Below are 26,855 nucleotides of genomic sequence, written 5' to 3'. Positions count from 1 at the left end.
AGATTAGGACTGCAATTAAAGAAATCAACATGGTGTTTGCAGAGAACTATTTGTAATCACTGTCAAAAAAAGAAATAGAATTCGTGGCAAAGGCATTCCTAGTGGTAGTGGTGGTGATGGTATTCTGCATCAACTTCGTGTCAACTTGTGAAGCTTTCCTGACCTGCTTCTGAGTTGCCATAGGCAGGGAGATGAGAAATCATGCCTCACAGTGCACCGAGGAATTACACCTCAGTCAAAACAAAACACATCCTAGCCAGCAGAAATCCAGGCCATCTCCATGGAGACCCACAACGGCTGGAAGGAGTAACTTCTATGACCCGCAAAATTGCTTCATTGGGGAATGTGACTGGTGACACACCTTCATGGGAGTGGGCAACAGGGTCAGAGGCAAGGTATGAACTGGGTGAAGTCACCTAGATCATGCTGACATGGCGTTCCTAATAAATAACTGGATTTTTCTTGCACAATGGCTTATTAGGGCATTCGTCTGAACCCTGACACAATGTTTCTGATACTGAAAACATTCAAACAGCATTTTGCATTTCTTCTCTGATATCTAAGACTAAAATTAGGAATTCAGCCAGGCCTCAAGAGGAATCCCTTAACTGACAAAAAAGCAAGGAAGCAATCCGATTGGTATTTTCATGAAGGTAATGTTCCTACCCAGATGAAGCAGAATCTAGTTGCAGTGCAAATTTATATTGGTTTATATTCATTTCAATTGGTAAGGGATCAAAAATTCTCTGTTGATATGAAGGGAATAAAGTATTTGAAGGGAGAGCTGCCAATTATCTGAAAAAAACCTGTAGAATGAGCTTCTTTTGTGGGACAAAGGGAGATCCGAGAAAGTGTAGAATCTCATAACCTACAGAAGTTCTCTATTGCAGTTTTCATTTGCACTCAAGAATGAAAGGAAAGAAAGGCATGGGGGAAGACAGGAAAATTGTGATCTAACTTAACCTCGAAGTTGAATACTGTATGTTAATTTAATCATAGTATGATTACCAATTCATTCCAAGACTTTTATTTCCCAGAATTCTTGGTGGAAAGGTTATATCCTATTAATTTCTCTTTGAATCTGGACTGTGTCCAGATTTAAATATCTGTGTCCAGTCTTAAATATTGACAGGTACTTCATGAGAATTAAGTCAAAGGCTTTGATTGAAAGTGAGTGAGGGAAGATGTAGATTTATCCGGCAGTAATATGATATTGAAGCTGAATGAAGGCTTTCCAGCTGAGACATTTGCAGGGTGCCTTGAACTTGCAAGGTACAGAATAGCTCTTTTTATAATGAGTATTTTAAAATGTTACTGGAAATGCTAATTAAACAATAATTCCTTTTCTAAATTTATATGGGTCTAATCTTTGAAAATCCAATTTTTTCAATAATGAAACCATTTGTGTGGGGGGGGCATGCACACACACACACATGTGGTAATCATAATATTTAAATATTCAAAGTTAAGTATATATCTATTGATCTTTCCATTTTTCCCATCTACCCTTTCACTTTAATTTTGTAGGGCCTCCTTTGGACATACTCTATTTCAATCTCACAAGTTATGACAAGAAGACAGATTGACGTATTGTATCTTGGATCATCATAAATATGTGGGAAAGGTATTTGATTATCAGGCCAAAGATTCAGAATTGATGAGTATTTTGTGTTGGTTTTTTTAAAAAAATGTATTTCTTTAAGATGCTTTTCATTTTTTTATTCAGACCTAACACAAGTTCTATATCTACATCTACTCTGTCTGTCTGTCTATCTATCTATCTATCTATCTATCTATCTATCTATCTATCTATCTATCTATCTATCTATCTATCTATCTATCTATCTATCCTGGAGGGCTGACTGATGGTCAGGCATTTTTCAGCAGAAATCCATGTAAGAATGGAAATATCTGTAACGATCTCTGAACTATGAGGGAGGGATCCAAGTTGCCAAGAAGAAGTCAGTACTGCTTAGCTAAAAGTAATGAAAAACTGGTTATCAAGGAATGTGTGCAGTGAAGCCCTGTTAAATAAATCATCTTTTAATTCAACCTTTGTTCATTCAAAGTGCAACTGTGCTTACCTTTAGCAGTTCAGAACATGAGCGACTAGAGATCACTCTGAGGACTGTGCACTATATATTCAGGTAAGACTCTCTTTCCCTTTTTTTCCAAATTTGAGGGGAAAGAACAGGAAGGGAAAGAATGCTGAAAGTCCTTTTTTTCCTCAAAAAATTAAATATAGTCTTGCATAAAGTTAAATTATTGTCAATAATTACCAAATATGCTTTTAATGTATGAAGACTGGAAAGATGTGTGATGCTTGTTGGCTCTAATACTCATATTTGGAAGACCACTGAGTATATCTATGTACAGAATAGGATTATGCCTCCCTGCACAGAGTGAGTCATGAGTCATATATTCATTCTTTCTTATTCTGCCTTTATAAATTCAAAGAAGCAGTTATGAATCTTGCCTCATTTTATAATCATAACCCCAAAGTTGTTGCATAGCTAGAAAAAAACTGATAGCGATTGTCCAAAAATCACCAATGAGATAATAGTGAACATGTTTAGAGGGTAGGTCTTCAGAAGAAATTCTACTCCTACCTGTATACATATTCAGCATAATGTTTCAGGGTTTGATAGAAAATGCTCCCAAGAAGTCTAGGGATCTTTTAGGAGGCTAGAATGAGTGGACAGGGCTTTTATAAAGGAGTAAATTTATTTTATTTAACAATCTTTTAAGGGGACTAAAAGCATTGGCTATCTTATTCATTGTTCAAATGGAAAGAACAATAGTGAAGAAAGTCTGAATGCAACCTAATCAATTCAGCTCAATTTATTCATGGTCAAAAGTCATTCGATAAAAACAGTTCAACAAAGAAAACATCTATTTCTTAATAGTCTAATACTCTGATTCTTGCTAACCTCACCTCATGACCTAAGAAAAATCTTCCACATATTAACCATAATTCTCAATATATTAACTAAGTCAACAAGATTATCGTGCATCCGCAGCAAAGGAAGAGTGAGCAAAGTACATATTATTGCAAAACACTAAATTAGCAATATGATTACTAGCAATAGAGTTTTAGAAGAGAACAGTGTAGACAAATATTGTCAGCAACACATTAAGCTTTCTATTTCTCTTGAAAGGTGCTGTAGTTGATATTTCACTTCACACTGTACTTTAAAAATAAGCAAAAAGGGTTTAAGAGAATCACTTCAACTTTGCCTTGACCTCAGAAAAATGATAACATAAATAGGAAAAAAAAACCTGTCCTACTCAGTTCTCTGTAGGTCTTGGGTATTCACATGGCTAGCTTAGGTGAAGTTGAAGAAATCCTGAGGTACAAGGTTAGTAATATGCCTTGCTCTCCAAAAATCATGAGTAACAATATAAGAACTAATGGGATGTATAATAAATTATGTCTTCATGCTTCCTACAGATTGAAAAATGTTGACTTGGAAACTAAGGAAAGACTCCTCTTCAGCATTTCGCAGTTCAGTTCATTGCATAATATCTAAATAGTTCATCGTACTAAAAATGCTTTCTTCATCTTACTACTTTCATCCCCTTATCTAAGTGTAGAATTAAGACAGGCGCTGAATTGATTTTCATATTAAAGTTTCCTTTGAGCCGAGTTTGATTCCTAGTGATTTCATGAGCAAACTTCATAGCTTTCTCTGCAACAATACAGCAATTATTTTCCACTGTGGTCTGTACTGGATTGTTGGCAGCACGAGGAAACAGCAGCCAACGACTAATAGCTGGCCATTGGGGTTCCTTCAACATCCCAGTCAACAACTAAAAAGCTGCACACAACCAGGCACCATATAAATACCACTGACAGAATAGCCCAAAGCACCAACTCTGCTAGAGAAAAGTTCCCTGAGGATAGGCTCCAGTACAAGTCTGAAAACTTGAAAGACAACCTCTGGTCCTGGTGACCAACCCAAATTAAATAGTGCACTGGATTGTTTTCCATTTTCTATTTCCATTTCCCAGTCTGGCTTATAGCCCTGGCATTTCCAGTTTGTTTCTCTTTCAACTGCTAATCAAGTCCAACCTAGTTTAGCTTAATGAGAGTTGCCAATATTGTAAAATATTGGGCAATACAGTACAGATATAATTTAGAACAAGGGTAGTCAACCTTTTTATACCTACTTTTGTATCTCTGTTAGTAGTAAAATTTTCTAACTGGTCACCGGTTCCACAGTAATGGTGATTTATAAAGTAGGGGACAAAACCCCTACCACCCACCATGAAAGCTGGAATGCCCACTAGTGGGCGGTAGGGATCAGGTTGACTACCACTGATTTAGAAAAAGGTATGTGCCAGCCATTATGAAAACGTTAGCTTAGCCCAGAAAGAGATGAAGATATGAGAAATAAATTCAAGATTGCCCTGCCTTGATCGTGTGTGTGTGTGTGTGTGTGTGTGTGTGTGTGTGTGTGTGTGTAGAAATAAATTCTGGTATTGTACCCCCATAACAATACAGTTACAATAAATCTGAACTGACTTACTTTGAAGAGCTGACAAATACAGGCTATGTACTGCAATATATACAAAATATTATTAAGTTTAAATTATATTGAATTCATTAAAATTTTCTTCTAAGAAAATATCTGTAAGTTGTTATGATAAATTCATTATATGAGATGACCCCATCATCAGTACTTGGTACATTTTTCCCATGTCAAAATGCTTTCTTTGCCCCTTCTCATTCCCTTTTATGAGTAGTTCACTTGATTTATTTATTTTTTCAGAAATTTCTTTCAATAAAGTCTTTCTTTCTTCACATGCACGTTCTGGCATAATTTTTTTTATACTTCTTTTGACAGAAATTATGTCACTTCATCCCAGAGAATGCACACTGGTCAAAGAAGAGGGTGAAAGCTATGGATTCTGCCTGCGCATTGAGAGATTCAAAACAGGGCATCTTATCCGAAATGTAGAAAAGGACAGTCCAGCCGAGAAAGCAGGACTAAAAGATGGAGATAGAATTCTGAAGATTAATGGAGTGTATATAGATAAGGAAGATCATGAAAAGGTAGCAGATATTTTATTTTAGTGGGTTTTTTTCTAATGCAAAGCACATACTTTCACACACCTCGTCAACCAATTTGATCCTTGTATGCATTTATTCAAAATATTTTCTTCTTCCAAAGATGAATACTTCCAAATCTTCTGCCAGCACCCGAACCATGCAAAGTCAAAATAAAGCCTCTTCAAAGAAAAAATTCTTTCCTTCTTTCAGAGAAAAGCAATTCATTCTCCATATGAGCAAAATAATTCAGTTTCCCTTTCCTTCAACCTTTCTGCCCAGTCAGTAATGATAGGGGAACTTAAATGACAACCAACTTCTAAGCACTTTGAAGAGACTTATGGCAGATTTAATGTCATGGAGTTTTCATCACAGCACAATCAAAAAGATAAGAATGTGGTGAAGTACTGAGAGCCACCATTTGAGAGCATTTACAGAGGCCTGTAATGGCTGATCTTAGCTAAACCAGCTAAATTCAACTTTTGTATTTTCTACAACATCAGATATGAAAGCACTACTCAAGCTTATGTCACATAAGTACAATTTTCAAGAGAATAAATCCCACTGGTAGTATTATAAAACATTTGCTATTTTCAACAAATTTTCAGGATAATTTTCCCTCTCCATTTTAGCAATCAACTTTATGAAAATTCTGCTTTTGTATTATTCTTGTATCTGCCACAGGCTTCAGAGTCAGGTAGGTGTGCAAGTATGCCAAGTTGTATGCACATCAAAAAGATGTGGGGTTTTGATTGCATAGACACAACAGCTATTCTGACTTTTTAATCCTCTCTTAAAAACAGCTGTATGACACAGCTGTGTGACCTAGCTAATCTCCTGTGGATGTTTTTCCTAATTCATGTTCTATGCCTTAACTATTTCTTTAAATTACCTCTTAATCTCTCATTGAATCAATTATAGGTGGCTGATTTAATTAGAAAAGGTGTAACTTCTGTATTATTCCTTGTTTTGGATGACCATTCTTATGAAAGTGCATTAAAAGAAGGAATCAGTCTTGAAGAGTTGGCTGAAAAGTCACCAAACCAAGAACAGACAGAGGAACCCCAACTTGTGCAATCTGGAGAAATGGGTTCACTTCCACAGCCCCGTTTATGTTATCTGACTAAGGAAAAAAATAGCTATGGTTTCTCTTTGAAGTCTTCTGCAGGTAAGGACAATAAATAAAAATAGCATGTAAACCTCTCTTTCAGCTACTTTCTATAATCCTGACATAATTTTGAATGTGTATTTAAAGCCCAGATTTCTAAACCATCTATTAAAGGACATTATTAGGATGGTCAATTGTTATACTAATTAAAATAAGTCCTTGAATGAATCTGAAGCATTCCTAAAATGATAGAAATAACAAGTCAAAGCATCTATAAATGCCAAATTTCTAGACATATTGGACCATATTTGCATGTATTACTCACATATAGAAGAAAACTATTTGAATGCTTTTTTATTCAATGTCTGGGTGCTCATTGAAAAGAATTGTGGTTTTTTTAGAGATACAAGGCAAATAAGTCTGGCATGGCCTTCTCGGTCATTCTGGCTACAAATCCTGGTAACTGCACTCACAATCATATGGAAGTGACAGGTTACATAATTCTGTTTATTCTACTTGACAACCCATGTCTGTTGAGTCATCTTTTCAGAGATATTTCCTAACTAATCAAAGAAACAATTACCACAGGTGGACAAAATGTAGTGCGAATGGGAGCAACTTTCAACTTTCTTCCCTGTCTTCCTCCCTCACTTCTTTCTTCTCTCCCTATTCTTTGTTTGCTTCCTCCCTTCCCTTTCTAGCAGGCAAGTAAGTGACAATTACTGGGTGGGGAAGGAACAAGGGATTGCAAGACTCACTGAGAAATTGTCACAGAATGTTGAAATGAAGATCAGGTGACATGCAGCAGCAGCTAGCAATCACAATTTATCCAAATTTCTTTTTTTTAATAAGTTTAATAAGTTTTTTTATTAAGTTTCCAAATTTTAAAAAACATAAAACAAAACTTTATACATTATTATCAACATCAAGATATCTTTTGCATTTCCTCACGTTTTCCAATATATATATATTTACTTATTCCTTTACCATTGCATCTTGCTCTTACTATAAATCAATTATCTTTTATCCTTACATCTCAATCTTCTCCATGGTATATTTGCATATTTACATATTCACTCATTCTTCTCCTAATTGCCATTTTATTTTCTTTTTATTTCTAAACCACTCATACCAGGCATACCAGGCCCTATAATAAATTGAATCTTCTCTGTCTTTTATTTTCATCGTTAGCCTATCCATCCTATACAATCTATTATTTTTTTAATAACCATGCCTTCCAGTGGAACCCATTTTTCCTTCCAGAGTTGTGCGTACGAAATCCTTGCAGCTGTTAATATATGTAACATAATATATCTATCTGTTTTATTGCATTTTTGTGTTATTATACCTAATAAAAAAAATTCAGGATTAAATTAAATTTTCTGATTCGTGATTTTTTCTATCTATTGTCTAATTGTATTCAATATTTTTTCACTTCCTGGCATGTCCACCAGGTATGAAAATAAGTGCCTTTTTCTTTTCCACATTTCCAACAATTTGGGTCTGAGTTAAACATTTTTGCCAATCTAGCGGGAGGAAGGTGCCATCTGTAGAACATTTTGTATTGCTTTTCCTTGTATGCTGTGGATGTAATTAGTTTGTAATTTGATCCCCACATTCTCTCCCAATTTTCCAGGTCTATATTATGACCAACATTTTTCGCCCATACAACCATCGTCTCTTTAACTACCTCCTCTACCATTTTAAAATCTAGTCAAAAGTTATATATTCTTGAAATCATTTTCTTTTCCATTTCTTGTAGAAATTTATCTAATTGATGCTTTTTCATGCAGAAACCAAATTGTTCTTTGTCCTTCTGATATCTCACCTGGATTTGCATGTATGGCCACCAATCTATCTTTATATTTTGTTGCTGTAATTCTCGTCTCATTTTTAATCTTCCTTGTGTGTCTAATAGGTCTTTGTAACTCTTCTTTTTTCCAGATCCATTGCATTTGGGTATATTTGTGCTTAGGTATATAGTTGACAACCAGTTCAATATTTTAGTATAATGGTTCTTTTTAATTTTGTTCCATGTCCAAATTAATGAATCTCTAATCATGTGTCTCTGAAAATATGCATGCTGTTTACATTTCCCAGAAATTACAGCTATCACTACTGGGGAAAATTGCGGCAATTAAAATGTCTATCCTACTAAAACTACTATATCTTTTTCAAACTGTACCAATAAGATTGGATAAAACCTTTTTTGGAGAATTAGATCGAATAATAAGTAAATTTGTTTGGGATGGGAAAAAAGCAAGGATAAAAATGAAATTGTTACAGGACAAAAGAGAAAGGGGTGGCTTTGGACTCCCTGACTGGGAAAAGTATTATCAGGCTGAGGCTATGGTATGGATTAAAGATTGGATCAACCTGGAAAATAGAAGAGTATTGTCGATGGAGGGTCACAACTTGCAGAGAGGGTGGCATAGTTTCCTATGGGATAGCAAATTTATCCAAATTTCATTGCCTCAGGAGAATGAGTTCCAAATTTTGGACACATCTTGTAAATTAGTCCATTTCAGGTATCTTGGTTGAAACATTGTTGCCCTGTGGTACATCACTTCAACCAGTTACAGATCATGACAAAAAAGTTTAATAGCTTTTTAATAAGAATTGCCCCCATTTTAAGTGTTAGAATTTCTCACAGTAATGGTTCTTTTGTTGCTATGGTATCAACGTTTAAATCAGAGGGAACAGGAAAATGCCTTTTTCTTCAAGACAGTTGGAAGTCAGACATCACACGAGCAATGCAAACTCTAGAAATTTTGATTGGGTTTTGTCAGCTATATAAATAGTCTGCTTTAGATCATCTGCAGCCTATGTTGCCATGGCCTTCTGATATAGGAACCCAGACTATTATATTGTTAAACCTCTATAAGAAAGTCATTCTGTGAATGTGAACAAAAGAAGTGACCAGAATGCTGCATTATTTCATGATTCTTTACATCCATATTTGAAAATACAAATAAGATATCTCTTCAGGTAGTTTTATTTTGCATGCTAGAAGTAGCTAATGTACTTTGAGAGGGAGGGAGGGAGAGGAGGGGTGAGAGAGAAATTTGGTACTTAAAAGTAGGTGTAAAATAATAAATCAAGTTCTAATGAACACTGGAAAAACTAGTAGTTAATAAGTAATTTACTACTCCTAATCAGTCACTTACTTACACCACTATAATGGCAGCCCCCACTGCAAGCATCTGACAAAGCATAAACTATTACTGGGTTACAACATAATTATTTATTTTCGATTTCTGAGGCACTGGATGGGCATAAATGGTATTGCCGTATTTCTGCTACCATAGTAGTATTGTTTGAACTACACTGGATATACTGCTTCCCGTGCTGTGTTTATCATGAGCAAAATGAACATATTAACAAGTAAAGAATTATTTTTGTTTCTCCCATTTGTTTCTTATTTCCAGGACAGAAAGGTTTATTCATTGTAGATTTGACCCCACTGGGTGCAGCTGTAAAAGCTGGAGTGCAGCCAAATGATCGCCTTATAGAAATCAACGGGGAGAATGTGGAAAACAGTACACATGAAGAAGTAGTTGAGAAGGTACTTTAAGCCTTAACCTCATTTGTTAGCCAATTCTTGTAGATAATTCAGATAAAGTTAGAAAGGTAATTTGATGGAATATAAATAATTATTTTCCCAATTGCATCTTGCCACAGCATGCGCAAGTAGATCACCTTAGACAAAGACTGGCATGCACAGATGGAAAATAAAGTTGCATGCAATAAATGGGAAAATGTGTTTGAATTAACTCTTTTATATTAAGCAAGGTGAATTACATAGTCCCTAAAGTTAACCACCTAACAGTGTCCCATCTTCCAAATTGGATCAAGTCATATTTACCTATGTGCTTTGTATTATTCATTATAAAAAATTTATTTCCAAATTGAATAATAACTCTGAGTACTAATAGTATTACTTGATATATTAAGTGATTAGTTCCAAAACAGCTAAAAAGCTGTGCACACCTGAAATATATAAGTATGAGAATAAGCAAATACTGTAAACATCAATTTCAGAAATGCAGGTTTTATAATAATGGTATAGAACAATTCTACCTTCACCAATGAAAATATCATTTAAAAAAAGGATACTGTTACGTACTGGTTGTATATAGGTGAGATTGTTTCAGTCTGCACACAGGGCAAAAAAGAAATTTTCTATGTCTATGTCCTCAGGTAAAAAAGTCTGGAAATCAGGTTGTGTTTCTACTGTCAGATGAAGAAACCGACCAGCATTACTACAGGCAGAATATGCAAATGATAAGGGAAAAGGCCAATCTGAAATTATTACCTCACAAGCCCCGAAATCTTGAGCTCAAAAAAGGGAATAATGGTTATGGATTTTACCTAAGAATGGAGCAAAATGGCAAAGGTAGGACAGGGTGGTATAACTGTGCAATATGGACTTTACTTCTTTAATCGATGTGTAGTAGATTCCCAAACCATGTAATAATTAATAGGAGAAATAGCATTTAAAAAACTCCACAATTTCCATCCAGGTTTAGTCAGTTATCTCCTTTGTACTCTCCTGGTATGGCCTCTGCTTTCTGATATATATTCTTCTATTAGAATGTCCACAACAGAGGGCATATATCAAAATGAAAGGGACATGGTCAAGCTTATTTGCCTTAATCCTAGAGTTTGAAAACCAAAGTACAAAATTAAACATTGGCTATGGGCCTATGCTTTGTTATGATATTAGGCTTTTCTGATTTTTTTTCCCGGCAGGTCATTTGATTAAGGACATTGATTCAGACAGCCCTGCAGCTAAAGCAGGTCTCAGGGACAATGATATCTTGGTAGCTGTAAATGGAGAGCCAATTGAAGCACTAGACCATGAAGCTGTGGTAGAGAAAATCAGACAATCTGGTGAAAACACAACCTTATTAGTGGTGGATGAAGAGACTGATACCATGTATAAAATGGTAAGGTATACAGCTGGAGTACAAGAATGAGTTAATTTGGAAATTATGTGGTGAGCTGTGGCATGGTGGGAAGGGGTAAAGAGCAGTAGTTGTTGTAAGGTTGTCCTGATGCAAATGTGTATGTATACGTAACATTCTGAGAATATCCGCTTTAAATCTTTATATATACCTGTTCTTTTAGCCTTTGTGATGACCTAGAGTGTGGCACAAAGTCAACCCAGTCAGATAATAAGTAGGGATCCCTTTATTAGCTCCAATTTTGCCCCTGATGTCCCAGTTACCTTCTGGTTTGGAGAAAAACTGTCCCAAAATCCTTTCCTCCACAGCTAACGGAGCCACTCTCCCATTCCCTGCCAGCTGTTCGCCTTCCTCCTTGGAGTCAAACTCCGAAGGGGGCATGACAGCCTTTCTGGTTACAAGACAACTTTGTGTTTGCAACACTTGAGTATTAAAAACCAAAAAAATAGTTCTGGTAGCTTTACAGAACCGAGTTTGTCTGCACTGTTTTCTCTTGCCATGACAAATTAAGTGATGGTACTTAGTTAAACTTTTCCAGAAGTTGAATTCTGCTGCTCGTAATAAAAGGAACACCCACTCTGGAATACTTCCAACTCAATTTCCAGGCTTTTTTACAACAGCAGTCATAGCTACCACACTTCTGCAAAGTCAAAACTAGTTAGGCCACAAGCCAGGATTCTGAAATATGGTTACTAATGAAAAGATGCCCAATGCAGCCAGATCATTTCAAAAAAATAAATAAATTTCACTGTAGCAATTTTTGACATTGTAATCCTCTTCCATTTTAAGGATGAGGAAAAGACAACACAGCTGCCTTCAGGCTGTCCAGTTGTTAAAATAATACTTGCTTTGGGAGGGGCAATATGTTGTCATGGCAAAATTATAAGCTAAGTAATCTCTTTGGGAAATCAAGCATTATGTTTCACTCCTTTTATTTAAAACAAAATCTAAAAGAGCATTCATTAGATCCATTACATACATAGTAAATTCCAAGTTCTTGCAAGCATCACATTAATAGGGTTGTTAAGGAGACAATTTCAATATTTAAATGGCATGGTAGCTATCTGCCTTGTAATCTGGATACTAATAGCAATGTTTGCACATTATACTTCAAATTCTGAAATGAAAGGAAACTGAACAAATCAATTCTTTTATATTAATTATAAGAAAAGTTATATTGAAGTGACCTTGATTTCTCCTCTATTTAATTTTCTTGGGAACAATGTGGACATGATTTGCTGTTGTCTTCTTTCAGGTATGTTCTTTTAACTTTCCATTGATTTCCAGGTCTGAACATGCTTAACTTCTCAGCCCTGGTTGATTAGGTGTTATTTCTTGTTGTAATGGGGGAAATGGGAAAAAAGGGACTAAAAGAGCTGAAGACATACAGGACATGACATTTATAAGGATTATACTATTAAATCGCTATCTACCAATTATTTTTTTCCTAGTTGATCTGATTTCCAGTCTCCGTGAGTTTGAAAAGAAAGAGTTTAGCATAAAGACCATACCACTTTGCTGAATGAGATTATATTGTTATCTTGATTTAAAACTTTTCTATACAATTCATATTTAAAATGCAGTTTTCCTTCTAAACCTTATTTCCACTCTGAATGTCATAAATTACTTTTATGAGGACTTCTAAACAAATCATGCCATATTAGAGCCATACAACATGTACAGCTTTAATATAATATAGAAGACTATATTTAATAAAGGGTTTGATGTAAAACAGAAAAATCAGATAAGCTAGCAACAATAGAAATTGCATAAACTGCTCTCAATTGAGTAACCCTACTTCGGCCATAAGGTCATCTTTCAATTTGCTATCTTAGATTGAAACAAATAATAGTTGATGGAGTACCATATTTATGGTACTCTTCTCCTCCTGAAACTGATGATCCCTTTCAAGACAATTGCCTTAATTTTTCATATAACAGGTAGACTTCGACTTATGACCACAATTGAGCCCAAAATTTCTGTAGTTAAGTACATTTCTTAAGTGAATTTTGCATTTTATGACCTTTCTTGCCACAGTTGTTCAGTGAATCATTGCAGTTATGTTAGCAACATGGTTCTGAATCTGGCTTTCCCATTGATTTTGCTTTTCAAAAAGTTGCAAAAGCTGATCACATGACCTTAAGACACAGCAAGAGTCATAAATATAAACCAGTTGCCAAACATCTGAATTTTGATCACACGAGCATGTGAATGCTACAAAGGTGTGAAAAATGATCCTGTCACTTTTTTCAGTGTCATTGTAATTTTGAACAGTCACTAAATGAACTGCTGTAACTTGAAGACTACCTGTATTATGGTTGGTTGTATAATCAGCCAGATATTTAGACTGAATTTAGCATTTTTGTCTACCTATTGAGTCTTTCTCAAGGACCTGGAGTGGGTAGATGTTATTTCTTGATAGTGTTAAAGGTGTCATCACAAGGTAAAGATGCCTACATTCAAGATGGAATATAACCACATAAGCAATGGATAGGATCTTAAAATGACAAAACTATCATATCAATCGCTTTATTTTCTCTAATTTTTGCTATTTTGATGGGATGTAGGAACAAGAGTACCGTATTTGCCGGCGTATAAGACGACTGGGCGTATAAGACGAGCCCCCAACATTTCCACTCAAAATATAGAGTTTGTTATATACTCGCCGTATAAGACGACCCCCCACTTGGAGGCATGTTTTTCAGGGCAAAAAGTCATACGCCGGCAAATACGGTAAGTTGTAACACTTGGGGTATTCTGGATATAATTCTTGATTGACACCCCCGCCCTTTCCCCCAAACTTACAAAGCCACCAAAATGCTTTAGAGAGGCAGCTTCGCCTTTCTCAGACTGGCACTCAATTCCTCTCCCTTTCTTTGTGACACCGTTGAGCGATCTGCTTTTTTCAGGGAAAATAAATAAATAAAAATAAAACTGGACGAAAAACAGTCGAGTTGTTTCTTAATATCTTTCCACCTCCCCAACCAATTTGTCTCCAAGGGTGCACCACACTGATTGCGACATTAATTATTTCAGAGAGAGAGGGTGGGGGAGGGAGAAATCTTTGCTTCCTACTGTGGCTTTTTCCTGCGCATCGTTTTTTCCCTTGGCTTTGTGGTTGTTACTTCTTACAGGGAGGGATAATGAAATACCCACGCTGGGAGAAAGCGGAAAGGATGTCTATTTTCCTGCTCACTAACTTTCCAGAAAGCGTCGAGTTCCTACCCGAGACTTGCCAAAAGTCCAGTTCATTCATTTGCTACCTTTCTCCAATGAGATCCAGATCTGTTTCCACAACGCGCTTAGGATCTTATCTTATTATATTATTATTATCTTATTAGCCTTGCTCGGTCCGTCCAAGAGAGAAGAAGGCAGATGGTTTTGCGCTCAGGGAGAAAGGAAAAGAGCCTCTCGCTCACACTGCACACTGCCCCCCTCCACCCCAGCAACGCTTAGGAAAAGAGTTACACAAGCATCCTTTCCAGAAGTGAATCGGGGGTGGGGGGAGGATTCGAGCAAAGGCTGAAACCGGGAAGAGAAAAATTCCCAAAGAAAATCGCACGAGCAGCATCCCATTCCTGGGAGAAAAACAAAAAAACAAAAACACGAACTCTTCCCCGGCACAAAAGCAAGGATGGCGCTTTCTCAGCTTTGAGCTGCGTCGCTGCTCCCACCCCCTCCACTCGTCCCCACGTGCGGCTAAGTTTCTGCCACGGGGGGTGGAGGGGGATGGAAGGAGGTGAGGGATGGGGGCAAAGCCTGGAGCCTGCCTGTCCGCCGCACGAGCGGAGTGGGTGGGTGGGTGGGTGGGGGAGGAGGAGGAGGAAGAGAGACTCCGGCTGGGCTTGAAGGGGCTTCGCAAGTTGCGGAGCTCCGCCCCGTCGCTCTTGCACCGAGTGACAACAACGTATTTGCCGGCGTATAAGACGACCTTTGTTATATACTCGCCGTATAAGACGACCCCCACTTGGAGGCATGTTTTTCAGGGCAAAAAGTCATCTTATACGCCGGCAAATACGGTAATTGAAAATGTGATCTACTGATAGGCAGGAGAAATTATATAGTTTGAGATTGTCTCTGCTTATTTTGCAGATCTGACCTGCAAGTTTGGGCTATTCCTCAAATTTTCAGCATCTCTTTCCTGACATCTTTCCTGAATTTGTTTCAGTCCTATTCAGATTTTAGTTTAATTCCTTTTTATATGTATATTCTACCTTTATTTTAGGAGCTAATGGCAGCATACACGGTACTCCATTCATTTTTCACAACCCTGTGAAGCTTGAATAGTGTAGGAGCAGCTGCCTCATTACAATCCTGAGCCCCTTAGCACATTACCTCCCAAACTGCATTCCCTCCAGGAAAGGGGTCAGAAGTTATACAGTGGTGGTGGAATGGGGCAAAATATGCAATGAGTAATAGCCCAGAAATAGGCAATTTATTTTTAAGCTTTATAATTTAAAGTTTTAAAAAAATGTTTTCTTTTGAAATATACTCCACAAAGCATTTGTGCATGTGCAATTCTCTTTCCTATTTAGCTTCTCTCCAACAATGGGAAAGTGCTTCAAATTGTCTATGCTATTATCCACCTCCTCCAGATCCACACAAAGTCCCACAGATGATTGTCAAAATATGCCAGCGGGAGTAACAGTGGAGTCATTGCTCAACTCCAAGAGTCTGTCACCAAACTATCCTTTCTTACAACTTAGCTGCCTCCAGTAATTTAAACCTCCTTCCTTCTGAATTGTGGAAAAACTGTAGAGCTAGGAGAGAGGAGACATCCATGGCATCTGCATCTCCACTCCTGTTCCACAACATGAAGAATTGTGTACCATCATGTTCCAGCTCATATTCATTATGTTTCAATTCATGTTTCTTTGTTCTTGGTTAAGGCTAAAATATCTCCTTGTCTCTGCTACCATACAAGACTGGAACCACATCTTAGTATTGCAAAGAAAGCCATGCAGGAAGAAAATCACAAGCCCAGACTCTGCAAACTCATAAAAAGTCCCACCGGATTTGGCTTTCGATTGAATGCCATTAAGAATATACCTGGAGTGTTCATCAAAGAGGTATTACTCTAGAATCTTAGAATCTTTTCATTGGCAAATAAAATAAATCACCATTGATCAGGCAAAAAAGGACAGCCTTCTATCCTGTAGTGTGAATGTACTCAGCAGTATATAGAAATATATCTTTGTTCTGTGTCTTATCAAGGTACAATAGCTGCTGAATAAAAGGAATTTGAAACTGACACAGTAAAATATGTTCCATATTTTATTGATGCTCATTCTGGAAAAATACTTTTGAGATTTAATATTAGATGGAGTACACTTTAATATTAGTAATATACCTTTATTCTTATATTTTATTTTAATTCCATCAAAGTGTTTTTCATTCCTTCTCTGCTAACTTTTAAAAGCAATCTTAAAATGTGATTTAATGTTGATTGAATTAGCATTTTATGCATTTAAAGAAATTGTCATCTTGTAAATAAACATAATTTTAAAAATATCAGATAATTAGATTCAGACTAAGAATTTTTTTTAAAAAGTGTTAGTCTACAATAAATATATTTGCAGGTTGTTGTTTTTCTAAAGTCTAAGTAATAAAATTTTCAACCAATTTTATTTCCCACATTGATAGGAGTGTACAAATATATAGTATAATAAATTCACAATTATTTTCAGAAAAAGAAACTGTAACAGGAATTGATATAAATTCTGAAATTATGTTCAGTGTAGCTTAAGAGGTGACTTTGTGTTTTTATTTTTCACCCAAGTAAATTGTCTTTGTAATCTCTTGGCATATATTAAGATGAATGATTGGGAAAATAATATTGAGCCATTACTTAAAGACAATGTTTGCCTGCTCATAGAAACTGGAGTTTTGTTTCTGAGACACTTTGCTACTTTAAAAGCAGTCATTTAAAAAAAAATGTTGATTTGTATGATAAACTTATGTCATTACCATTTCACTAAACAGCAGAAAATATAAAATATAGATGTGGTGTGTCCCTATTTACCTGGAGCAAGGAATAGAGTTTGTGTGTAGTTCATTTTTTTAGAAATTGCAATCCTCCTCTTCGTAATGGTGCTTTTTCATGTTGGGGAGAGAATATTAGTGGACAAAATAATTATCTTAAGTTTCTGCAGCCATTGAGACCTTAATTCAAATGTGAGAGTTAAGCGCTCACTTGTAGCACTTGCCCCTAAAGGAGCCACTAACAGGTTCTTCTGTCCCTTTTCTCAGATGTCCAGGCTGCCTTGTCCAAACAAAGCAACATACCTTGTGGGATTTGTCAGGTGTTAATTAAGGTAATAGTCCTTTCCAGTCAGAGGTAATAAATCCAGAAACTTTGGCTGGATCAAGAATGCAGCCACTTCTGACTTTCACCCTTGACTAGGATTGTCACCTCTCTTATGGCAGCAGAAATGTAGACCACAACCCACAATGTCCAGTGGCTCAGAATCTGTCAAATGGAAGTCAGGGCATTGCAACTGACAACATACCATTTTCGCACAAAACAAATAATCTCCAATTGTAACACACCTGCCATCTTGCAGGCATATTCTCTGTGCACATCCCCCTCCCAAAATAGTCATCTCTTTATCCAAAAGAGCAGCACCTGGCTACAACCAGACCTGAGACCCTTGAATAAAAGAAGTAAATTTGTATTTGCATGTATGCCACTTACCATGGACTGCCTGCTGCTCTCAATCAAGCAGAATAGCAGCTTCTACTACAATAATTTTAGACAATTTAATTGCAGGTAAAGAAGGATGGGCCTGCCAATATAGCAGGACTGCAAGACGATGACATTGTGATAGAAGTGAATGGTACCAATGTACAGAATGAAGAGTATGAAGATGTAGTAGCAAGAATCCAAGACAGTGGTAACACTCTGATACTCCTGGTGTGTGAAGAAAAGGCTTATCAGCACTACTACTCCCAAAATAAGGCTGTTACAGCCTCAATAAGGCTGTTACAGCCTGACCCACTGAATGGCGACCATGATGAGCCTCCTGCTTATGCAGAGATACAAGCAACAGAGCCAAAAAACACACTGGCAGAACCACGAGAAAGGGTGAGCTTCCTTGAATTAACTTCAGGAAAATCTCACAAGAATCTGTGGCATCTGGTTATCAAACCAATGTGATACACTTCAAATGATTGAATGATCTAACCCAGGGCTGTCAAACTCCCGGCCCGCAGACCAGATGCATCACATGCTGACCACAACCATGCCTGGTTTAGCGTAGGGGGGGAAAGTCCCAATACGTCATGTGATGACCCCGTGACATGAGTTTGACACCCCTGATGTAACCTAAAGAATTGGCATAGAGAGCTAGACCGAGCCTTTGCTCAAGCTGTACTTAAATCACAGAATGACTAAACATTTGTAATTAATCAGTTAGATCAGGGGTGTCAAGCTCACAGCGTCAAGCTGTTATCACATGATGTATCACAATTTTTTTTTTCCTTCGCTACACCGGGGGTGGGCATGGCCAGCATGTGATACATCCAGACCACGAGTTTGACACCTGAGTTAGATGATTTGGTTTTGAAAAGATTTTTATTGTAAAATTTTGAGCATTCATAATCAGACCATAAATTCAGACTTCTGACAATTCAACTCACAGCTCAGTCTATAAATCTATAAAGTTTATGATATACTGTAACTGATTCCCCTTAACGGTGTTATAAATCTATTTGCAGTCTTTCTAACAGCGTTGTTTCTTTCTTTCACTAGGCCAGCTCATCCTCCTCTGAAGAAGATACTACATTGTGAAGATAGTAGAACCCAAGTCTTTTTCCATATTGTACTGAAAGGGGCTGCTATTCTGAAGCAAATGTGCCAATACTGCCCCCCAAAAAATCTTGACTATAATCCTATAATTATTACTTAAAACCAAGGTACACTGAGAATTACTTCCAAATGAATGTACTGAAAATTAATATAGCTAAGCTGTTGTTCTCAAGGATACAGTCCACTATATCACACTGGATGCAAAAACATCACAGGATTAATTTAAGCCAAAGATGGTATTAGAGTACAGTATTAGACAGTACATGATAGTGAGTTCTTGTCCTTCATTCCTCAGTGTTTAAAATGGGAGCAGAGGTGTGATTTGGATATACAAACAGATGGTCTGAACCAAGTTTTATTTCCATGTTAATTTGAACATGATTAAAATCTCTGCAACTGGATCTTCAATAGATCACTAGAGATGTGCTATGTTCCTTCCTGCTTCAAACGCTCTACTATCATCTCAGTGCCAAAGAAGCCCTCCATCAAAGAACTGAATGACTATAGAACAGTTGCTCTAACATCCGTAGTTAGGAAAATCTTTGAAAGGCTAGTGCTGTCCCACCTGAAAACCATCACGGATCCGCTGTTAGATCCCATGCAGTTTGCATACTGAGCAAATAGACTGACAGATGATGCTGTTAATATGGCTCTGCATTACATCCTACAACACCTTGAATCTCCAAATACCCATACAAGAGTCCTCTTTGTAGACTTCAGTTCAGCATTCAATACCATCAGTCTAGACGTTCTTCTAATTAAACCAACTAGCGGTACCTGAACACACTTGTAAGCTTTCTAACAGACAGGAAGCAGCAGGTGAAGCTAGGCAGAATCACATCTGATACTTGTACAATTAGCACAGGGGCCCCACAAGGTTGTGTGCTTTCTCTACTTCTCTTCTCCCTATATACGAATGACTGCATCTCAAACAATCCATCCGTTAAAATATTGAAGTTTGCTGATGACACAACAGTGATTGGTTTCATTTGAGACAACGATGAATCCGCATAGACAGGTTATACAACTTGCCTCGTGGTGTAACCAGAACGATCTGGAACTGAATACACTCAAAACCATAGAAATGGTGGTAGACTTTAGAAGAAACCCTCCCATACTACCACCTCTTACAATACTAGACAACACAGTATCAACAGTAGAGACCTTCAAATTTCTAGGTTCTACTATATCACATGACCTAAAATGGACACCTAACATCAAAAAAGTCATCAAAAAAGCACAACAAATAATTTCTGTGCCAACTCAGAAAGCTCAAACTGCACAAGGAGCTGCTGATACAGTTCTACAGAGGAATTATTGAGTCTATCATCTGCACCTCTATAACTGTCTGGTTTGGTTCTGCAACTCAACAGGATAGACACAGACTTCAGAAGATAATTAGGACTCCAGAAAAAACAATTACTACCAACCTGCCTTCAATCGAGGACCTGTATACTGCACGAGTCAAAAAGAGGGCTATGAAAATATTTACAGCCCCCTCACATCCTGTACATAAAACTGTTTCAACTCCTTCCCTCAAAACGACACTATAGAGCACTGCACACCAGAACAACTAGACACAAGAACAGTTTTTCTCCGAAAGCCATCACTCTGCTAAACAAATAATTTCCTCAATACTGTCAAACTATTTACAAAGTGTGCACTATTACTCTTCTCATCACTCCTTATCACCCATCCCCTCCCACTTGTGACAGTATGACTGTTATTTTGTCGCTTGTATCCTTATGATTTATATTGAGTTTCCTAGTATGATTTGATTGCTTATTGTACCCTATGACTATCATTAAGTGTTGTACCTTATGATTGACTCTTGACGAATGTGTCTTTTCTTTTATGTATACTGAGAGTATTTGCACCAAGACGAATCCCTTGTGTCCAATCACACTTCGCCAATAAAGAATTCGATTCTATTCTATTTTTTTTATCAGAAACTACAGTCATGCTAAGTGAAATCACAATGAGAATTCAATAGTATGAAAGGAGAGTTACTGTATCTAAACTAAAATATATTGCATTTATTCTGTGGTATTTTTGTCAACTACATCCAATTTTAAATAAGTGCAGAATTAACTTTCGGTCTTTTGGCTGAGCGTTAGGTTCTGCAAAGAAACCAAAGAATACTATGGTAGTTACTTCTTGGGATATCTACAGGTGAAACTCGAAAAATTAAAATATCGTGCAAAAGTTCATTTATTTCAGTAACGCAACTTAAGAGGTGAAACTAATGAGATACTCATTACATGCAAAGCAAGATAGTTCAAGCCGTGATTTGTCATAATTGAGATGATTATGGCTTACAGCTCATGAAAACCCCAAATCCACAATCTCAGAAAATTAGAAAATTAGAATATTACATGCAATAAAACAAGGATTTTACATAGAACAATATCGGACCTCTGAAAAGTATAAGCATACATATGTACGCAATACGTGGTTTGGGCCAATTTTGCAGCAATTACTGCCTCAATGGAGCGCGGCATGGAAGCTATCAGCCTGTGTAACTGCTGAGGTGTTATGGAAGACCAGGATGGTTCAATAGCAGCCTTCAGCTCTTTTGCATTGTTTGGTCTCATGTCTCTCATCTTTCTCTTGGCAATGCCCCATAGATTCTCTATGGGGTTCAGGTCAGGTGAGTTTGCTGGCCAATCAAGCACAGTAATCCCATGGTCATTGAACCAAGTTTTTTGTGATTTTTGGCAGTGTGGGCAGGTGCCAAGTCCTGCTGGAAAATGAAGTCAGCATCCCCATAAAGCTTGTCTGCGGAAGGAAGCACAAAGTGCTCCAAAATCTCCTGGTAGACGGCTGTGTTGACCCGGGACTTAATGAAGCACAGTGGACCAACACCAGATGATGACATGGCTCCCCAAATCAACAGACTGGAAACTTCACACTGGACTTCAAGCATCTTGCAGTGTGTGCCTCTCCATTCTTCCTCCAGACTCTGGGTCCTTAGTTTCCACATGAGATGCAAAAGTTGCTCTCATCAGAAAAGAGGACTTTGGACCACTGAGCAACAGACCAGGTCTGTTTTTCTTTAGCCCAGGTAAGACACTTCTGACGCTTGTTTGTTGTTCAGGAGTGACTTGACAAGAGGAATACAACATTTGAAGCCCATGTCCAGGATCCATCTGTGTGTGGTGGCTCTTGATGCACTGACTCCAGCCTCAGTCCTCTCCTTGTGAAAGTCCCCAACACTTTTGAATGGCCTTTTCCTGACAATCCTCTCCAGGCTGTGGTCATCCCTGCTGCTTGTGCACCTTTTTCTTCCACACTTTTCCCTTCCACATAACTTTCTATTAATGTGCTTTGATACAGCACTTTGGGAACATCCAACTTCTTTTGCAATTACCTTTTGAGGCTTTCCCTCCTTATGGAGGGTGTCAGTGATGGTTTTCTGCACAACTGTCAGGTCAGCGGTCTTTCCCATGATTGTGCTTCCTACTGAACCAGACTGAGAGCCCATTTAAAGGCTCAGGAACCCTTTGCAGGTGTTATGGCTTAATTAGCTGATTAGAGTAGGACACTTTGAGCATAGAATATTAACCTTTTCACAATATTCTAATTTTCTGAGATTATGGATTTGGGGTTTTCATGAGCTGCAAGCCATGATCATCGCAATTATGACACATCACGGCTTGAACTATCTTGCATTGCATGTAATGAGTCGATCTCATATATTAGTTTAACCTTTTAAGTTGCATTACTGAAATAAATGAACTTTTGCACGCCATTCTATTTTTTCGAGTTTCACCTGTAGTTTCTGATGGATACAGAGTTTAAAAATAGTTTCATTTTATCTCATTTAAAATGTTGAGTAAAAATAGGAGAAAAAAGGAGTACTATATTAGGTATATTCTCCACCTTGACATATACAAATAATAAAGCTTCTGACTTACCAGCTAGCATGTCAGAGCACATTATTCCAATTGCACTCATTTGTTCCACCCATGAGTAGACTGCTCCAACTTAGGTAATGCAAGGGATGCCAATCCTGCCCCTCAGTATCAATGAATTTTAGTAGCAAATGATCAAGTTTCACAGCAGCACAATTTCCCCCATCCCCAGCTCCCTCCACTTCAAATTCAAGGTTAAAATTAGAAATTCTTTCCTTCCAATGATATTGCCCTATTATGCATTTCCTGCTGTAGGAACTGAACAGTCCTATAAAAGAAGCCAAGAACCAACCAATGCTGTATAGACTTTTGTTGTGAATTTGCAAGCAAACACTTGAGTGTAACATTCACAGTGGCCCTTCTTGTGAAAGAATAATGAAGACAACAGTCTTTTTCCAAGTAAATATTTTTTTAAAAAATCAAGATTTTTCCTATTGTTAAGATATCACAAGTATGTATTCAGTCTTGGTTGGTGTTTCGTTGTTATTCTTTCATTTCTTTTTCTCACCTGCTTAAAGGATAGAAAATGCTGCAGTTCCCAATTCCACAAAACTTTTTTGAGCTTTGTAATGCCAACATAAGATCGGTATTTCTCAAACTTTTTATTAATTTTGAAAAAATTATGGGAGAACCCTAAAATCACCTTTATGTTTTTATATTTATAGTATATTGGTGTCTTCCAGTCAGTTGACTTCTGACAACTGCCAGGATAAGTTCCTTAAATTTCTTTGGTGAGATATTGGAAGTGGTTTGCCACTGCTTGCTTTCCAAGTTGTGAGACAATGACTGGCCCAAGGTCACCCCACTGGCTTTCATGCCTAAGACAGGACTAGAACTCAATCATCTCTCAATTTCTCGCCTTAACCACTACAACTAAATTGACTGTCAATATTTACCATATTAAATTTGACAATTTGCTGCTACTGCTGCTTCTAACAATTGTTTGGTGGAATTTTAATATTGTACTACTTTTCAACAGAGGCTGGCAAGTAATTTTGATTTTGTGGGCACAAGGAACTGGGGGGATACCCTGAGTCCTTAGGATCACAATTTAAGGCCTGGCAATATTTCCTTATCAACAAACCAAAAGATACTACTGATAAACTGAACTAAGGATGATAGATTCTCTTCAGTGCTCCATATATTAAATTATTATTAAGATATTTAACTATCCTACATTCTTCATTTTACATATTGAACTTCCATCTGTGCACAGAGTTTTTCAGCAGTGTTGAAGTTACTTGGGATTTACTTGGATCATATAGTTCTTGGTTTCTAAGTAACATGCCAAGGGCCTATCAAAATGTGGTGTTAGGTTTTCCATTGTATTACATTAAGAGTTGTAACTGAGAAATAACATTTGGGGGAGTTCTGAGAGCCACAGTAAGAGTTTAGGAGATGACCAATTTTAATGTTTGGACGTGACATTGTGAAAGATGATTTAATGGAATGAAAGGGGGAAAGTGATTAGCAGTACTAGACAACGCCTATATTTTTGAACTCAGGGATATAAGTTTTTCCCCCACTTCAGTTAGAAATTAATAATTCATCAAACTTTGTTCCATTTCAAAGAAGAAACTTTACAAACCTATGTACTGTAAGAAACTTATTGAGAATTATTACAAATATTGTTTTATTTAGTCTTTTAGAATCATTATCTTCAAGGTAAAGATAATGAAGCAAATATTTTGCCAACTCTATTGAATAAAAACTGCAGCACGGCTTTGTCTTATCCAGCCTTTTGAAAGGTCTCTAATATTCCCTTTTATTTTTTATTTTTCTCTTTCTTATGGAGCCGGAGGCTGTCCTTGTGAGACTGCTTGTCACTCCTTGTCTATCGTGAAGCATCTGATTTGAATCAAAAAATGAGTGTCCATCACTGAAGAGCCATTTTAAAATGGTGATATGCCAAATTCATAATTGCAAATAACTGCAGGCTGTAGAATTAAAATAAATTCAGAGTGTCATATGTTTCTCAGGAGCCTGCTTATGTGCCAGATAGAGAAATAGTATGCTGGAGAGAGCACTGACAAGAAATATAACATCAAACCATCGATGGTAGAAATTAAACTGTAATTCTCCTAAAACTTCGGTAATGATAGTACGATATTCTAGAGGCATACTCATTCGAATCAGAAGCACAGAAGACACAAAATACATTCCCTGCAAAGAAGGTAAAGGAAACATTAGACTTCTCATTTTTCCCACTGCTGACATAGCTGAGAGCAAAGTTGCTACTCAAATGGGTTAAAATACTCACCATAATCTGTGCCAGCAACAGAACAATAACATTAGAAGACTTGCTGCTTGAGATAGCATAGAAAAACTAAAAAAGATAAGCACAGAAAGTCAGCTCACAGACTGAAATAATGATAATATGACAAACATGATTTAATAAATGTTTTAGAGCTAAATTAAAAAGAAGCCACATTAATAAAGATGAAAGATCTTCATACCTAATGTAATTACCATCATTAGAACTGCTTGTTAGAAACAATGTAAGGTGTGGTAAAACCCTTATTTTTCCATTATACATATTTCAGCATACTTCACATTTCACTCCACATTCACCCAGAATCATCTAAATTATTATTATTATTATTTTTCCTACATGCGAGCAGTCCTGATGATCTTCAGACATACATTTAAGTGAACAATTAGGTTAACCCAAGGAACTATAGAATTTAGATGAAAAATGCTGTCATGATTACAGAAATATTACAGAAATCTATATTTTTGCAAATCTAACACAAATGGCATAGCCCAGAGGTAAATGGGACTGTTTAAGTAATAATTATAACATTTCGTGTAATTCAACTATAAATAGTAGCACTTGAGCAATGTGCAACTAAACATATTGCTGCTGATGTGGCAAGATTGGCCAATGATAACTCCTTGAGATGGTTTCTAATGTGCATAAAAAACAGCAGCATTTCACTAAGATCATGATTATCATTATACAACAGAACTATTATGTATATAAAAAGCACCTTTATACCAGCCTTGTACTGTTAAAACATATCTAAATGAAAAATGGTAAATTAATGTCAAGCAAATTTCTTTCACTTCTTAATAAAATCAATATCAATGTTTTATTGGCTTATTAAACAATCATATATAAGAATCAGGGAAACTATATACACAAGAACATATTGATGATGAAAGAGTTAAACAGTACTTAAAGAATGCTAACCTACCCCAGATACCTAAAGAGATTGAAATAATGTTAGAAAGTAATATAACGATGATGGAGTTAACTGAAGCACTTAAGAAGCAAAACAATGGAAAGGCACCAGGCCCAGATGGACTTCCAGCGGAATTTTATAAAACACTACAAGAATTGTTGAATCTTCCATTGCTAGAAGTTATGAATGAAGCTATGTCAAAGAAGAAGATACCTAAATCATGGTCAGAAGCTTATACACTTATCCCAAAAGAGGAGGCCAACCCATTACAAATCAAGAATTACAGACCTATTTCCCTACTAAATGCAGATTAAAAAATTTTTTCCTTCAATATTGGCAGAAAGACTTAAAAAATTCCTAAATAATTTTATTCACTCTGACCAAAATGGATTTCTGGCAAAGAGACAAATTAAACATAATATGAGAGTAATTTGGAGACTTTGGAATATGACAAGGAACACCCTGAAAAACAAATGGCTTTGGCATTCTTAGATGCACTGAAGGCATTTGACAACATGAATTGGCGATTCATGTTATTACAGCTGGAACAGATGGTTTTTGGTAAAAAATTCATCCAAGCAATAGAAGCTATATATCATAAGCAAACAGCAAAGGTAATGATAGAGGGAGAATTAACGGACTCTATTGATATAAGAAAAGGTACAAGACAAGGGTGCCCACTGTCACCTTTGTTGTCTGTGTTAACCTTGGAAGTGCTAAACAGAAATATTAGAGAAGAAAAGGACATAAAAGGGATGAAAATTAAAAAATAAGAATTTAAATTGCAAGCATTTGCAGATGATCTGGTTTTCATCTTAGAAGAC

At 36.7% G+C, this 26,855-nt stretch overlaps 2 protein-coding genes and 1 long non-coding RNA gene across 5 annotated transcripts in view; 2 read left to right on the top strand and 1 right to left on the bottom strand.

Moving 5' to 3' along the window:
* PDZK1 (PDZ domain containing 1) overlaps positions 1-20,862 on the top strand; it is a 46,590-nt gene extending 25,728 nt beyond the window's left edge. The window contains exons 2-10 of one of the 2 annotated variants that reach the window (XM_087966624.1): positions 2,091-2,147; positions 4,848-5,056; positions 5,972-6,218; positions 9,587-9,723; positions 10,359-10,554; positions 10,911-11,107; positions 16,015-16,194; positions 17,895-18,209; positions 18,876-20,862. In XM_087966624.1, coding sequence (XP_087822750.1) covers positions 4,853-5,056; positions 5,972-6,218; positions 9,587-9,723; positions 10,359-10,554; positions 10,911-11,107; positions 16,015-16,194; positions 17,895-18,209; positions 18,876-18,914 — 1,515 coding nt within the window. In that variant the 5' untranslated portion in view covers positions 2,091-2,147; positions 4,848-4,852 and the 3' untranslated portion in view covers positions 18,915-20,862. Of the gene's footprint in view, positions 1-2,064; positions 2,148-4,847; positions 5,057-5,971; positions 6,219-9,586; positions 9,724-10,358; positions 10,555-10,910; positions 11,108-16,014; positions 16,195-17,894; positions 18,210-18,875 lie in introns of those variants that run through there. The other variant, XM_026664086.2, reaches the window with a different exon arrangement.
* Positions 1-26,855, top strand: part of LOC148130449 (uncharacterized) — a 484,585-nt gene that overhangs the window by 147,077 nt on the left and 310,653 nt on the right. The window lies entirely within an intron of this gene.
* The window catches only part of GPHRB (golgi pH regulator B), a 19,793-nt gene continuing 17,393 nt past the window's right edge, over positions 24,456-26,855 (bottom strand). For both annotated transcript variants that reach the window (XM_026664085.2, XM_087966626.1), the window contains exons 13-14: positions 25,107-25,172; positions 24,456-25,009 (exon numbers count right to left, since the gene is read on the bottom strand). In XM_026664085.2, the coding sequence (XP_026519870.1) occupies positions 24,803-25,009; positions 25,107-25,172 (273 nt within the window). In that variant the 3' untranslated portion in view covers positions 24,456-24,802. The remainder of the gene's footprint in view (positions 25,010-25,106; positions 25,173-26,855) is intronic.

Source organism: Notechis scutatus, chromosome 5 (assembly GCF_049901735.1).
Source record: "Notechis scutatus isolate UNSWTSFEM ecotype Mainland chromosome 5, rNotScu1.2, whole genome shotgun sequence".
In the NCBI taxonomy this organism is placed as follows: domain Eukaryota; kingdom Metazoa; phylum Chordata; class Lepidosauria; order Squamata; family Elapidae; genus Notechis; species Notechis scutatus.
The sequence above is the reverse complement of the archived record's forward strand: the minus strand, read 5'-3'. Positions and strand labels throughout refer to the sequence as shown.